This window comes from Cnephaeus nilssonii (genome assembly GCF_951640355.1).
Source record: "Cnephaeus nilssonii genome assembly, chromosome: 14".
Lineage (NCBI taxonomy): Eukaryota > Metazoa > Chordata > Mammalia > Chiroptera > Vespertilionidae > Cnephaeus > Cnephaeus nilssonii.
In genome coordinates, this window is record NC_137085.1 from 3,243,398 (window position 1) to 3,253,758 (window position 10,361).

A 10,361-nucleotide genomic window follows, 5' to 3' on the forward strand; every position below is an offset into this window, starting at 1 on the left:
TCACACACACTCACACGCACGCACACACACGCACACACACGTACGCACTCACACACACACTCACGCACTCACACACACACACTCACACACTCACACGCACTCACACACACACGCACTCACACACACGCACTCACACACACACACAGCACCTCCAGCCCGGGGCCTTGGGAGGCGGCGGTGGCAGCCGGGCTGCCCTCAGGGCGGCTGTGACGACGAGAGAAGGGCGTATCAGTGAGCCGGCGCCCTCTTCAGAGCAGCATCACCGACGTAGCTGGGAGGACGGTGAATGACGGCTGCGTGAGCTCTCAGGGCGAGCACTGGCCACCCGCGCCGGCTGGGTGTGGGTTGGGTGGTTTGGTTCGCGGCGACCCTCCCTGAGCTGGGGAAGGAGCTCTGAGTCTCATGCTTATGCATGATGCCGCGGGGGCTGCACTCTGAACCGCCGAGCGGGGCTCCGCCGCTTATTACGTTACCGGTGGCACCGGGTTGTCCCCGCGCCCCCCCTTCCCCGCAGGTGTGCTGGCCGCACTGTGACCGTGAGCGACGACCTGGAATCCGATTAGGCAGAGGCATGGTGGCCTCAGTGGGAATTCTGAAGTGTCAGCAATGTGTTCTCCCTCCACACGTGTCCTCGACCACTGGTGGGAACAGGAGGGGCCCATGCCGGTGTCAGCAGACACTGCCCGCCGCCCAGGGAACGTGCCCACGTGCGCCCGCCCGTGGCTGTGGGCCGTTCCTGCCTGAGAGGAGGAACTTCCATTTAAAAGCTCCCTCAGATTGGGGGGGGGGGGTGCAGAAGTGAAGATGGGCAGTGTGATCTGTGGGGTCCAGTGTGGCTTGTGGGTGATCTGTGGGATCCAATGTGGCCTGTGGGGTCCAGGGTGGCCTGTGGGGTCCAGTGTGATCTGTGGGATCCAGTGTGGCCTGTGGGATCCAGTGTGATCTGTGGAGTCCAGTGTGATCTGTGGGGTCCAGTATGGCCTGTGGGGCCCAGTGTGGTCTGTGGGGCCCAAGGTGGCCTATGGGGTCCAGTGTGATCTGTGGGGTCCAGTGGGATCCAGTGGGATCTGTGGGGTCCAGTGGGATCTGTGGGATCCAGTGTGATCTGTGGGGTCCAGTGTGACCTGTGGGGTCCAGTGTGATCTGTGGGGCCCAGTGTGATCTGTGGGGCCCAGTGTGATCTGTGGGATCCAGTGTGATCTGTGGGGCCCAGTGTGATCTGTGGGGCCCAGTGGGGCCTGTGGGGTCCAGGGTGGCCGGTGGGTCCCACTGCAGTCCGGTGACGACTCGGTCACCTTAGCCCTCTGTCCGAGAGGTCACTAGGCTTGAGAGGAGGGTGACCTTGGAGGCACCGATTCCTGTCTTTGGTTCTCTCCTCGCTCTCCAGACCTGGCTGAGAAGTTACATAAAGCTGTTCCAGGCGCCGTGCCAGCGCTGCGGGAAGTTCCTGCAGGACGGCCTGCCCCCCACCTGGAGGGACTTCCGCACCCTCGAAGCCTTCCACGACACCTGCCGGCAGTGACCGCCCCTCCCGACCTTCACCCCCAGCGTGTCGGGTCAGACCGCCCACTGCCCCCGCCCCCCAGGAAGCCTGGCTCTGAGGCGGAGCCTCCGAAGGACAGACCCCAGTGGACAGGACACCGTGCGGGCGGCACAGCGACCTTAGACCCGGGATGAGGGTCCCGGCGCGCTCGGTGGTCGCTCTGCCTCCGGGAATCACCCCCGGGGTCGCATTCCCAGTGTTTCCACGAGCCCGTGTTCGTGCAGTCGTGCTGGCGTTGCGTTTTGTAACTTATTTTTATGACAATAAACCCGTCCCCAGCACACGCTGTTTCCTGTCTCCTGACGCCCCTTTACGATGGGTCAGAGGAGGGGGCAGACGGGCCTTGGGAGAAAACGCGCGCTCGTCGGCGTTGAGAGCGGTGCTCCGCGAGGGGGACCCGCTCCTCTGCTTGCTGCTCTCGGGGCACGTGGGCACCTCCGTTTCAGACCCTTGGCCCCTCGGAAACTGTCGTCCTTTTGGAGAAAAAAGTGCCCGGTGCTTCTTTTTACTGAACCAGTGACACGCACCCCGCACGAAGGGCGGGGCCCGCCCGGGGCTCCAGCCGGGACCCCAGCAGGCGTGCCGGGGCCTGGCGTGTCTGCCCGAGCTGGGACCTAACTGTTGCTGTGAACAGATCCCAGCCCCGTGTGCTGGGCTCGTCACCCGAGTGGGTGGGGTTCTCGAGGAGAGCGGGCGTCTCCAGGGCCTGCCCGCAGGCCGGCTGCGGGTCACCCTCGGAGATGGCCCAGGAATGGGCGGGTCCCGCCTGGTGTGGTGCCGACACTCCCCCCCCCCCCCCCCCCCCCCCCCCCCCCGGCGCGTGGAGCGGAGGGTGAAGGGACTTAATGATGGAAACAACAGAGGGCAGTGTGGCCGGCAGCGTGGCGTCCTGGGAGCTCAGCAGAAACACACCAGCCCCAGCGGAGCCCGGAGCGGCCGAGCGGACGGATGCCCTGGGGGCCAGCAGCCTGGGTAAGGAGCCCCAGGTGGCTGACGCGGGCCCGGAGGAGGTGGCCCTGCGCCCGGTGGACATGAACCGGGAATGTCTCATCTGTTCCAAGGGGCTTGGCGATTTCTCCTGCCTCCTGTCTTCCCGTCCGTCACGTGACAGGCGATCCCTCCAGCAGCAGCGCATGCAGCTCCCTGACCTGCCGGCAGGTCCCTTCTTTCCCCCGAGGCGCTGTGTGCGGCTCCGCAGGGAAATACAGAATCGAGGACATTGGGGTGTGCGGCGTCCCCATCCCCCCGTATCCGAGGTTTCGCTTTCCGCAGTGTCGTTTTCCCATGGTCAGCGGCAGTCTGAGAATATTGAAGGACCCACGCGGGATTGCATGTGACTTAGTTATCACCGCCAGCTCCGTGGGCTCCGTGCCGGAGTCTCTCACTGTCACCCAGGTGGGTGCAGGCGTCCCCCGGGTGTGCGGGCGGCCCGGCTGGAGGTCCCGCCAGGTGCGCAGATCTCTGCCCGCGCCTGGTGCGCCCAGGCGACCTAGGCGGCAGGCACCGCCGGACCGGCAGAGCGGATGAGCTCCTGGATGTGTCCAGGTTCCTCCCGCACTAAACGGGGAGCTGGCCTTCAGCGGGCGGGCGGCGCTTTCACACCTCACCCCCGCCGCACGCCGGCCTGAGCGCTGATCTTTCCGTGTGAACACGCCAGTCTCCATCGCACTCGGGGTGTCAGAGTGGGGGCTGCTGCTAAATCCAGAGCCTTTGAAGGTCACCCTTAAAGCGACGGCAGCTTCAGCCACCAGCGGAAGGGGCGGGAGGCGTGGGAGCGTCAGGGTCTGAGGATGGAGGGCAGAGTGTAAGCGTCCGCTCACCCCAGCTTCCGCGTCCCCGCCGGCGTGAGGACACCTCGGGGGCCTTCCTTGTCCTGCACTTGACAGGAGAGGGTGCACCGGGCCACCCACCTGCTCCCCCCGCAAGGTGCAGCCGCCCCGCCCGAGCTGTGCACAGCCCGCCTGCCGCCAGCCTCGGCCCGCCTGCTCGGGGTAATTAGGCTTCACTCTAGGACAGCAGGCCTCTCTGCCATCCCTGCCATCCTCCCCTCTCATCCCCCCCTGCTCCTTAAATTAGTGGAAAGGAACCTCATAAAATGACTTTCCAGTTGGATTTTAAATTGCAGGTCAGCTGCTTCCTGTGATTAGGACGTGAAGAGGGAAACGTAAAGTTCACGCTCAGCCCAGGTAACGCGGCGGGCAGCTGTAGGGTGATTAGTTGCTCAAGAGCCGCTCCCGCCTGTCTCTGTGCTAATTGAGTCTGAAATTCCTGCTGGAGATGTGCGGGGCTCAGTGCGATCCGCGGCCGGCCTCGGCTGCAGCTGCTTCCCGAGTCCACAGAGACACCACAGTGAGGCGTCCCTGGGGAGAAGGGGGCGGGAGGACGGGGAGAGGCGGGAGCTGGGAGCCGGCCTGGAACCCTGCAGGCCTCACCAGCCCGCTGCGGAGTGGGTTGTTAGTGAATGCATTGCTCACTGTCATCGAATGCTTGGCTCTCACCTCAATCATAGGCTTGCTTTCTTAATTACAAAAGGAACACATATGTTCCTTCTATAGAAAATTAGGTAACATGGGGCGGCTGGCGTGGCTCAGTAGTTGAGCGTCAACCTTTGAACCAGGAGGTCATGGTTCAATTCCCTGTCAGGGCACATACCTGGGTTGCAAGCTTGATCCCCAGTGGGAGGCATGCAGGAGGCAGCCAATCAATGAATCTCTCATCACTGGTGTTTCTGTCTCCTTATCCCTTTCCCTTCTTCTCTGAAATCAATAAAAATATTTTTTTAAAAGAAAACTAGGTAATGTGAATAAACACAGAAAAAAAGGTAATATTAATAGTCCCCACCTGCAAGAGAGAATTACCAGGCCCTTTGGTTGCTGTCTTCCCAGACCTTCATACGGACACGTTTGTGTGTGTACTTGTAAAAAAAGATCCTACTGTGTGCCGTTTTGAAACCTGCTTCTCATCCCTGGGCAAAGACCTGCCTCTAACACAGAGGCCCCAAATGCAGGGCTCGGAATGTGGACACCCCCTTCTCCTCCTAGAGCCCCACAGGGCGGTTCAGACCAGGCGGACGCTCGGTTCCGTGCAGTCACGCGGGCCCTGTCCTCCCGCCCCATTGCACCCCCGTGGCCGGGGACAGGGTCTGCAGGGTGGGGCCGAGTCACGGGCACCTCCTGAGCTCGCAAACGGGGAACAACAAAGCCATCGTGAGCACACGTGTGCAGGTTGCGTGAAAGGCAGTCTTCGTTTCTGTGGGGCATACATGCCCGGCGTACACGTGCTGGGTCATAGAGTGAGTCCACTTTCAGTTTTAAAAGGAAATGCCAGTCTGGCATTTCACATTCACACCAGCAGTGTCTTCACCAGCATTTGGTTTGTCGCTCTTTCCTATTTCAGCCGTCCTGATGGGTGTGGAGTGACATCGCATTCTGGTTTTTATGTCCGTGTCTCTGCGGGCTAACGATGTGGCCCATCTCTTCTGTGCTTCCGCGCCATCTGCATGTTGTCGCGGGTGAAATATCTGTGCATGTCTTTTGTCCATTTTCTAATTGGATCTCTTTGTTGTTCTTTTGTAAAATGTGTTTTTATTGATTTTTTTTTTTAGAGAGGGATAAAGAGATAGAAACACTGATGAGAGGGAAACACCAATCGGCTCCTCCTGCACGCCCCACATTGGGGATCAAGCCCACAACCCGGGCATGTGCCCTGACCGGGAATCGAACCGGTGACCTCTTGGTTCATGGGTCGATGCTCAATCACTGAGCCACACCAGCTGGGCTGGATCGTTTTTTAATACCGAGTTTTGAGAGTTCTCTGCATACGATTCCTTTATCAGGCGTGTGGTTTGTACATATCTGACCCACCTGTAGCTTGTCTGTCCCTTCATCCTCTCTATGGGCTCCTTCTCAGCGTGTTTTCACTTACCCATCATTCTTTGGGCGTTGAGTCTAACGTTGGGTTGTAGGTGAGCAGTGTTCTGCTCTTATGAACATTGCCGTGTGCACGCGTGTTCTCGCAGGCAGAGCAACCTGTGGGACAGGCCTCCCTGACCACTCGCTGTCCACGTGCCGCCCCGGCCACCCCCTGGCTGTCCGTCAGAGCACCCATCGCATTGGATGTTAGTCATTTGTTTACTTGTCATGGCCCATCCCCGCCACAAGAGGGCCAGCTCCATGAGGGCAGGAGCTGGGTCTGTCTTGGGCGTTGCTCTGCCCATTGCACACAGTAGGTGCTCAAACTTTGCCGAACGTTGACTGGAACAAGGAAGCCAGGCCCAGATCTCTGCTCTGCTCCCAAACAGGGGACTGGGCCGGTCGCTCGATCCCTCTCAGCATGCAGTCCCCGCCTGGGCATCCAGCATGGAAGTCCTGTGAGAGATCACACCACATTCTCACACCACAAATCCTTCCTGTGCACCTACTGTGTGCAGGGGCTAGTGCCAGCATACAGGCAACATCTAACGAGAGCAGGCAGGCAGTGCGGGGTCGGTGGCATCCCTTGCAGGCCCACGCGCACGGATGCTCGGGAAGTGGTCACAGTGTGGGGCGTGGTCTCTGTGCCACCCCCACCTCTCCTTGTTCTCTCGGAAGAGAAGGTTCCGAGAACGGAGCGGGAGCTCGGCGGACGTCCGAGCAGCCTCAGCTGCGCATCCAGACCGTCCCTCAGGCGCAGGGATTCAGGCACCGTCTCCGGAGCGGCGCCGCCCCAGCCCCCCATCCGCCCTGCATTGCCGTGGTTAGAACGCGCCCCTTTCTCGTCGTGGCCTTTTGATATTTGACTTTGCACTCGACCCCCTAAAGCCGATGGGCGCTGGCCTTTCGTTCCCAAAGGGGAGTTGGCCAAAGGCCAGAGCTAATTTGCTCTCCTTCCCATTCGTTTGCAAACCCGCCAAGTTCAAGAAGATTCACGCCGGAAGGGCAGGCCTCTCATTAGGAAGCAGGCATGGCTCTCCGGGCTGCGGTGGCTGGGAGATGGCTGGCAAGTCGCAACCACGGCCGACACGCACAGGCCTGCACAGCCTCGGAGGGGCGGGGACCTGGTCACCTTGCGTCCAGCCCGGAGTGAGGGGCCACGGCCTGGGGGTGCCGCTCAGGCTGCGGGGAGGGCCGAGGGCAGCGAGGGTCCAGAGCGGCCGGCCTGCTCTCCTTTCTCAGAGCACAGAGCCCCGTGCAGGCTGCGGCGGCCTCGGTGAACCCTGCGCGTGGGCCTGAGCGTTTCCTGTTAAGCCACGTGGACCGCGCGTTTCCCCGCTAAGCCTCAAAGTACGTGGAACGGCCCTCGCTGCACAAAGGTTGCGGGGTCTCGAGCCCAGCGGAGGGCCAGCGCCGCAGCCTGCCACGCCGGCCCACCGCGAGCCGCGTTCGTGAGTGTGCCCGCCCCTGGGAGCACGTGATCACAAGAATCCAGTCACTGTGGTGTCAGCGTTTGGGGAGGAAGCAGGACCTTGCCTTGTCCACACGCACACACAGACAGACACACGCGCACGCACACTGACACTCACACACTTGCACAGTCACACACTCATACATACACTCACATTCACACACACTGACACACATGCACACAGTCATACACTCACATTCACACATTCACACTGACACACACTCATACATACACTCACATTCACACACACTGACACACATGCACACAGTCATACACTCACATTCACACACACACACTGACACACACACTTGCACACAGTCACACACTCATACATACACTCACATTCACACATTCACACTGACACACACTCATACATACACTCACATTCACACACTCACACTGACACACATGCACACAGTCATACACTCACATTCACACACACACACTGACACACACTCATACATACACTCACATTCACACACACTGACACACATGCACACAGTCATACACTCACATTCACACACACACACTGACACACACACTTGCACACAGTCACACACTCATACATACACTCACATTCACACACTCACACTGACACACATGCACACAGTCATACACTCACATTCACACACACACACACTGACACACACACTTGCACACAGTCACACACTCATACATACACTCACATTCACACACTCACACTGACACACATGCACACAGTCATACACTCACATTCACACACACACACTGACACACACACTTGCACACAGTCACACACTCATACATACACTCACATTCACACACTCACACTGACACACATGCACACAGTCATACACTCACATTCACACACACACACTGACACACACACTTGCACACAGTCACACATACATACACTCACATTCACACACACTGACACGTGCACACAGTCATACACTCATATTCACACACACTGACACACATGCACACAGTCATACACTCACATTCACACACACATGCACACAGTCATACACTCACATTCACACACACATGCACACAGTCATACACTCACATTCACACACACATGCACACAGTCATACACTCATATTCACACACACTGACACACATGCACACAGTCATACACTCATATTCACACACACTGACACACACTTGCACAGTCACACATACATACACTCACATTCACACACTCACACTGACACACACACTTGCACACAGTCACACACTCATACATACACTCACATTCACACACACTGACACGTGCACACAGTCATACACTCATATTCACACACACTGACACACGTGCACACAGTCATACACTCACATTCACACACTCACACACACACTGGTTCGGGGACGGGCACGTGCTCTAAACCATCGAAAGACACACAGGGCTGACTTGCTGGCACTTAGCCTGACGCAAGCGGTGGGAGAGGCTATGGTGGCCGCGCCCTGCGGACCAGGCGCTGAGGCGGGACTGAAGGCCGGGGCGCGGCTGGACGGCCAGGCGCTGCCTCAGGTTCCCCAGGGAAGATCCTCTCTCCCCGCACCCCCCCCCCCCCCCCGTCCCCTGGGCGTGCTCTGCCCCAGGCCGCTCTGCAGCTGGCGGGGCTCTGCCATCGGAGGGCTGACCGGGAAGCCGCCTTTCCGAGCCGGCCGGTGGCTCCGCGTGGCTCCGTGCCATGTTCTCTGAATCTCCGTGAGAAGCGGAAACGGTTTCCTTTGAGCCCCCGGGCAGCAAGCCGCTGCCTCCGCCCTGAGCCGCCGTCCACCGGGCGTTCTGGCTCCGCTTCATCGTGGGTGGCGCCCCACCTCCCGCCGCAGAACAGGGGTCCCCCTCCCTCCTTCCTGTAACCTTCCCTCCTTCCAGCCTCACCGTGGCCCCCCAGCCTCACCTCCCGATAAGGGAATTTTCAAGAGTGTGTGAACTTGTTTTAAAACCAGAATGGTGCCCTGACTGGTGTGGCCCAGTGGGTAGAGCGTCGGCATTCGGACTGAAGAGTCCCAGGTTCGATTCCGGTCAAGGGCACATGCCCCAGTTGTGGGCTCAATCCCCAGTAGGGGGTGTGCAGGAGGTAGTCAATCAATGCTTCTCTCTCATCATTGATGTTTCTCTCTCCCCCTCTCCCTTCCTCTCTGAAATCAATAAAAACATTTTTTTTTAAAAGAAAGACACTATTAACAAAACAAAAAACAGAACGGACCAGCCCTCTCCTTCCCTTCACGCTGAGGGACGAGGAACTCTGACCTGGGGACACAGACCACTCACCGGAACCAGGGGGAGCCAGCTCGGGGTCGGGGCCCACAGCCACGCCCCAGCCTCCGCCCTCCGGGCCCAGCGGACCCACAGGAGGACACTGCGTGGGGGGACCTGGTTTTGTGTCTTGTCCCTCGCAGCCCAGTCCGTCCCAGATGCACCGGGGCTGGCCCTGCGTGGGGAATGCTCTGTGCGGTCAGTGTCCGATCGGCGGTCCCCGGTAGGTTTGAGCACCCAGGAGGTCTGTCTTAGGAACCGGGGGCGGGGGGGGGGGGGGTTCGGCTTGTTCCCTGGTTAACTGGGGAGTGAGAGGATTTCACTCGACACGTCTTCCCGAGCCGTGGAGCCCGGGGTCCGAGCCGTGGAGCTCAGGCCCGGACACGGACCTCGCGCAGCGAAGCACGAGTGGCGGAGACAGCGGAGGGCCAGCGGAGCAGAGACGGTGTGGCCGCGGTAAGGTTTTGTTTCCTGTCCGGTGACGTTTACCTCGCACAGTCGCGTGAGTAGCGTGGTGACAATGTCACGGTCTAGTGACTCATCCCGCGTCCTTCCCTCTGTCTGCTCCCTCCCTGCCAGGCTCCACTGCCCGGGGCCGCCCTCAAGGGCAACATCTTGTTTGGACCCGAGAGGAGACATGGTTTTGAGTGCATTGTGACCCCGGGACCTGGCCGAGTTGGCTCCTTGCCTTTCCAGTGGCCACACTTGCATGCTTCGCCCCAGGAGCCGCCACCATGAGCCTGGGATAAAGACGTGGCCTCCCAGCTCCTTGCGGTTGGGGGTGGCGGTTGGGGTGGCCTCGGGTTGTGTTCAGCTGCTAGGCGGTGTTCTGGGGGGGCAGCTGAGAGGAGGGAGGTCTGCTCTGCCCCTCCCTCCCTCCTGCCAGCCGGGGCGGGCAGAGGGCCGGCTCCAAGCAGCCCTGTTGGGCCAGGGGTGGAGCCACAGGCCGATGTGGCGAAGGGGCCCGTCTCTCGGGCAGCTGTGCCGCCCCTGGGGTTCCATGGAGAGAATGAGGCTGCCTGGTTAGGGGTGTAATAGGACACTCAGGTTCCGAATTGTCTGTAAATTCGCTGAATTGGACCCTAATTGACACAGGATCTCCAATGGAAGTTGGGTTTTTACAAAATCCTCAGTGCGAGCTGCTTTTCCTGGTTCTTTCTCACCTTCCGAGGAGTTAATTGAAAGTCC

The 10,361-nt window shown here is 59.7% G+C and overlaps 1 protein-coding gene across 2 annotated transcripts in view; it reads left to right on the forward strand.

Annotated features, from left to right (window-relative positions):
• The window catches only part of MED27 (mediator complex subunit 27), a 138,315-nt gene extending 136,297 nt beyond the window's left edge, over window positions 1-2,018 (forward strand). Inside the window, exon 7 of one of the 2 annotated variants that reach the window (XM_079790129.1) lies at window positions 1,388-2,018. In XM_079790129.1, coding sequence (XP_079646255.1) covers window positions 1,388-1,522 — 135 coding nt within the window. In that variant the 3' untranslated portion in view covers window positions 1,523-2,018. The remainder of the gene's footprint in view (window positions 1-1,387) is intronic. The other variant, XM_079790128.1, reaches the window with a different exon arrangement.
• Window positions 2,019-10,361: the final 8,343 nt, after the last annotated feature.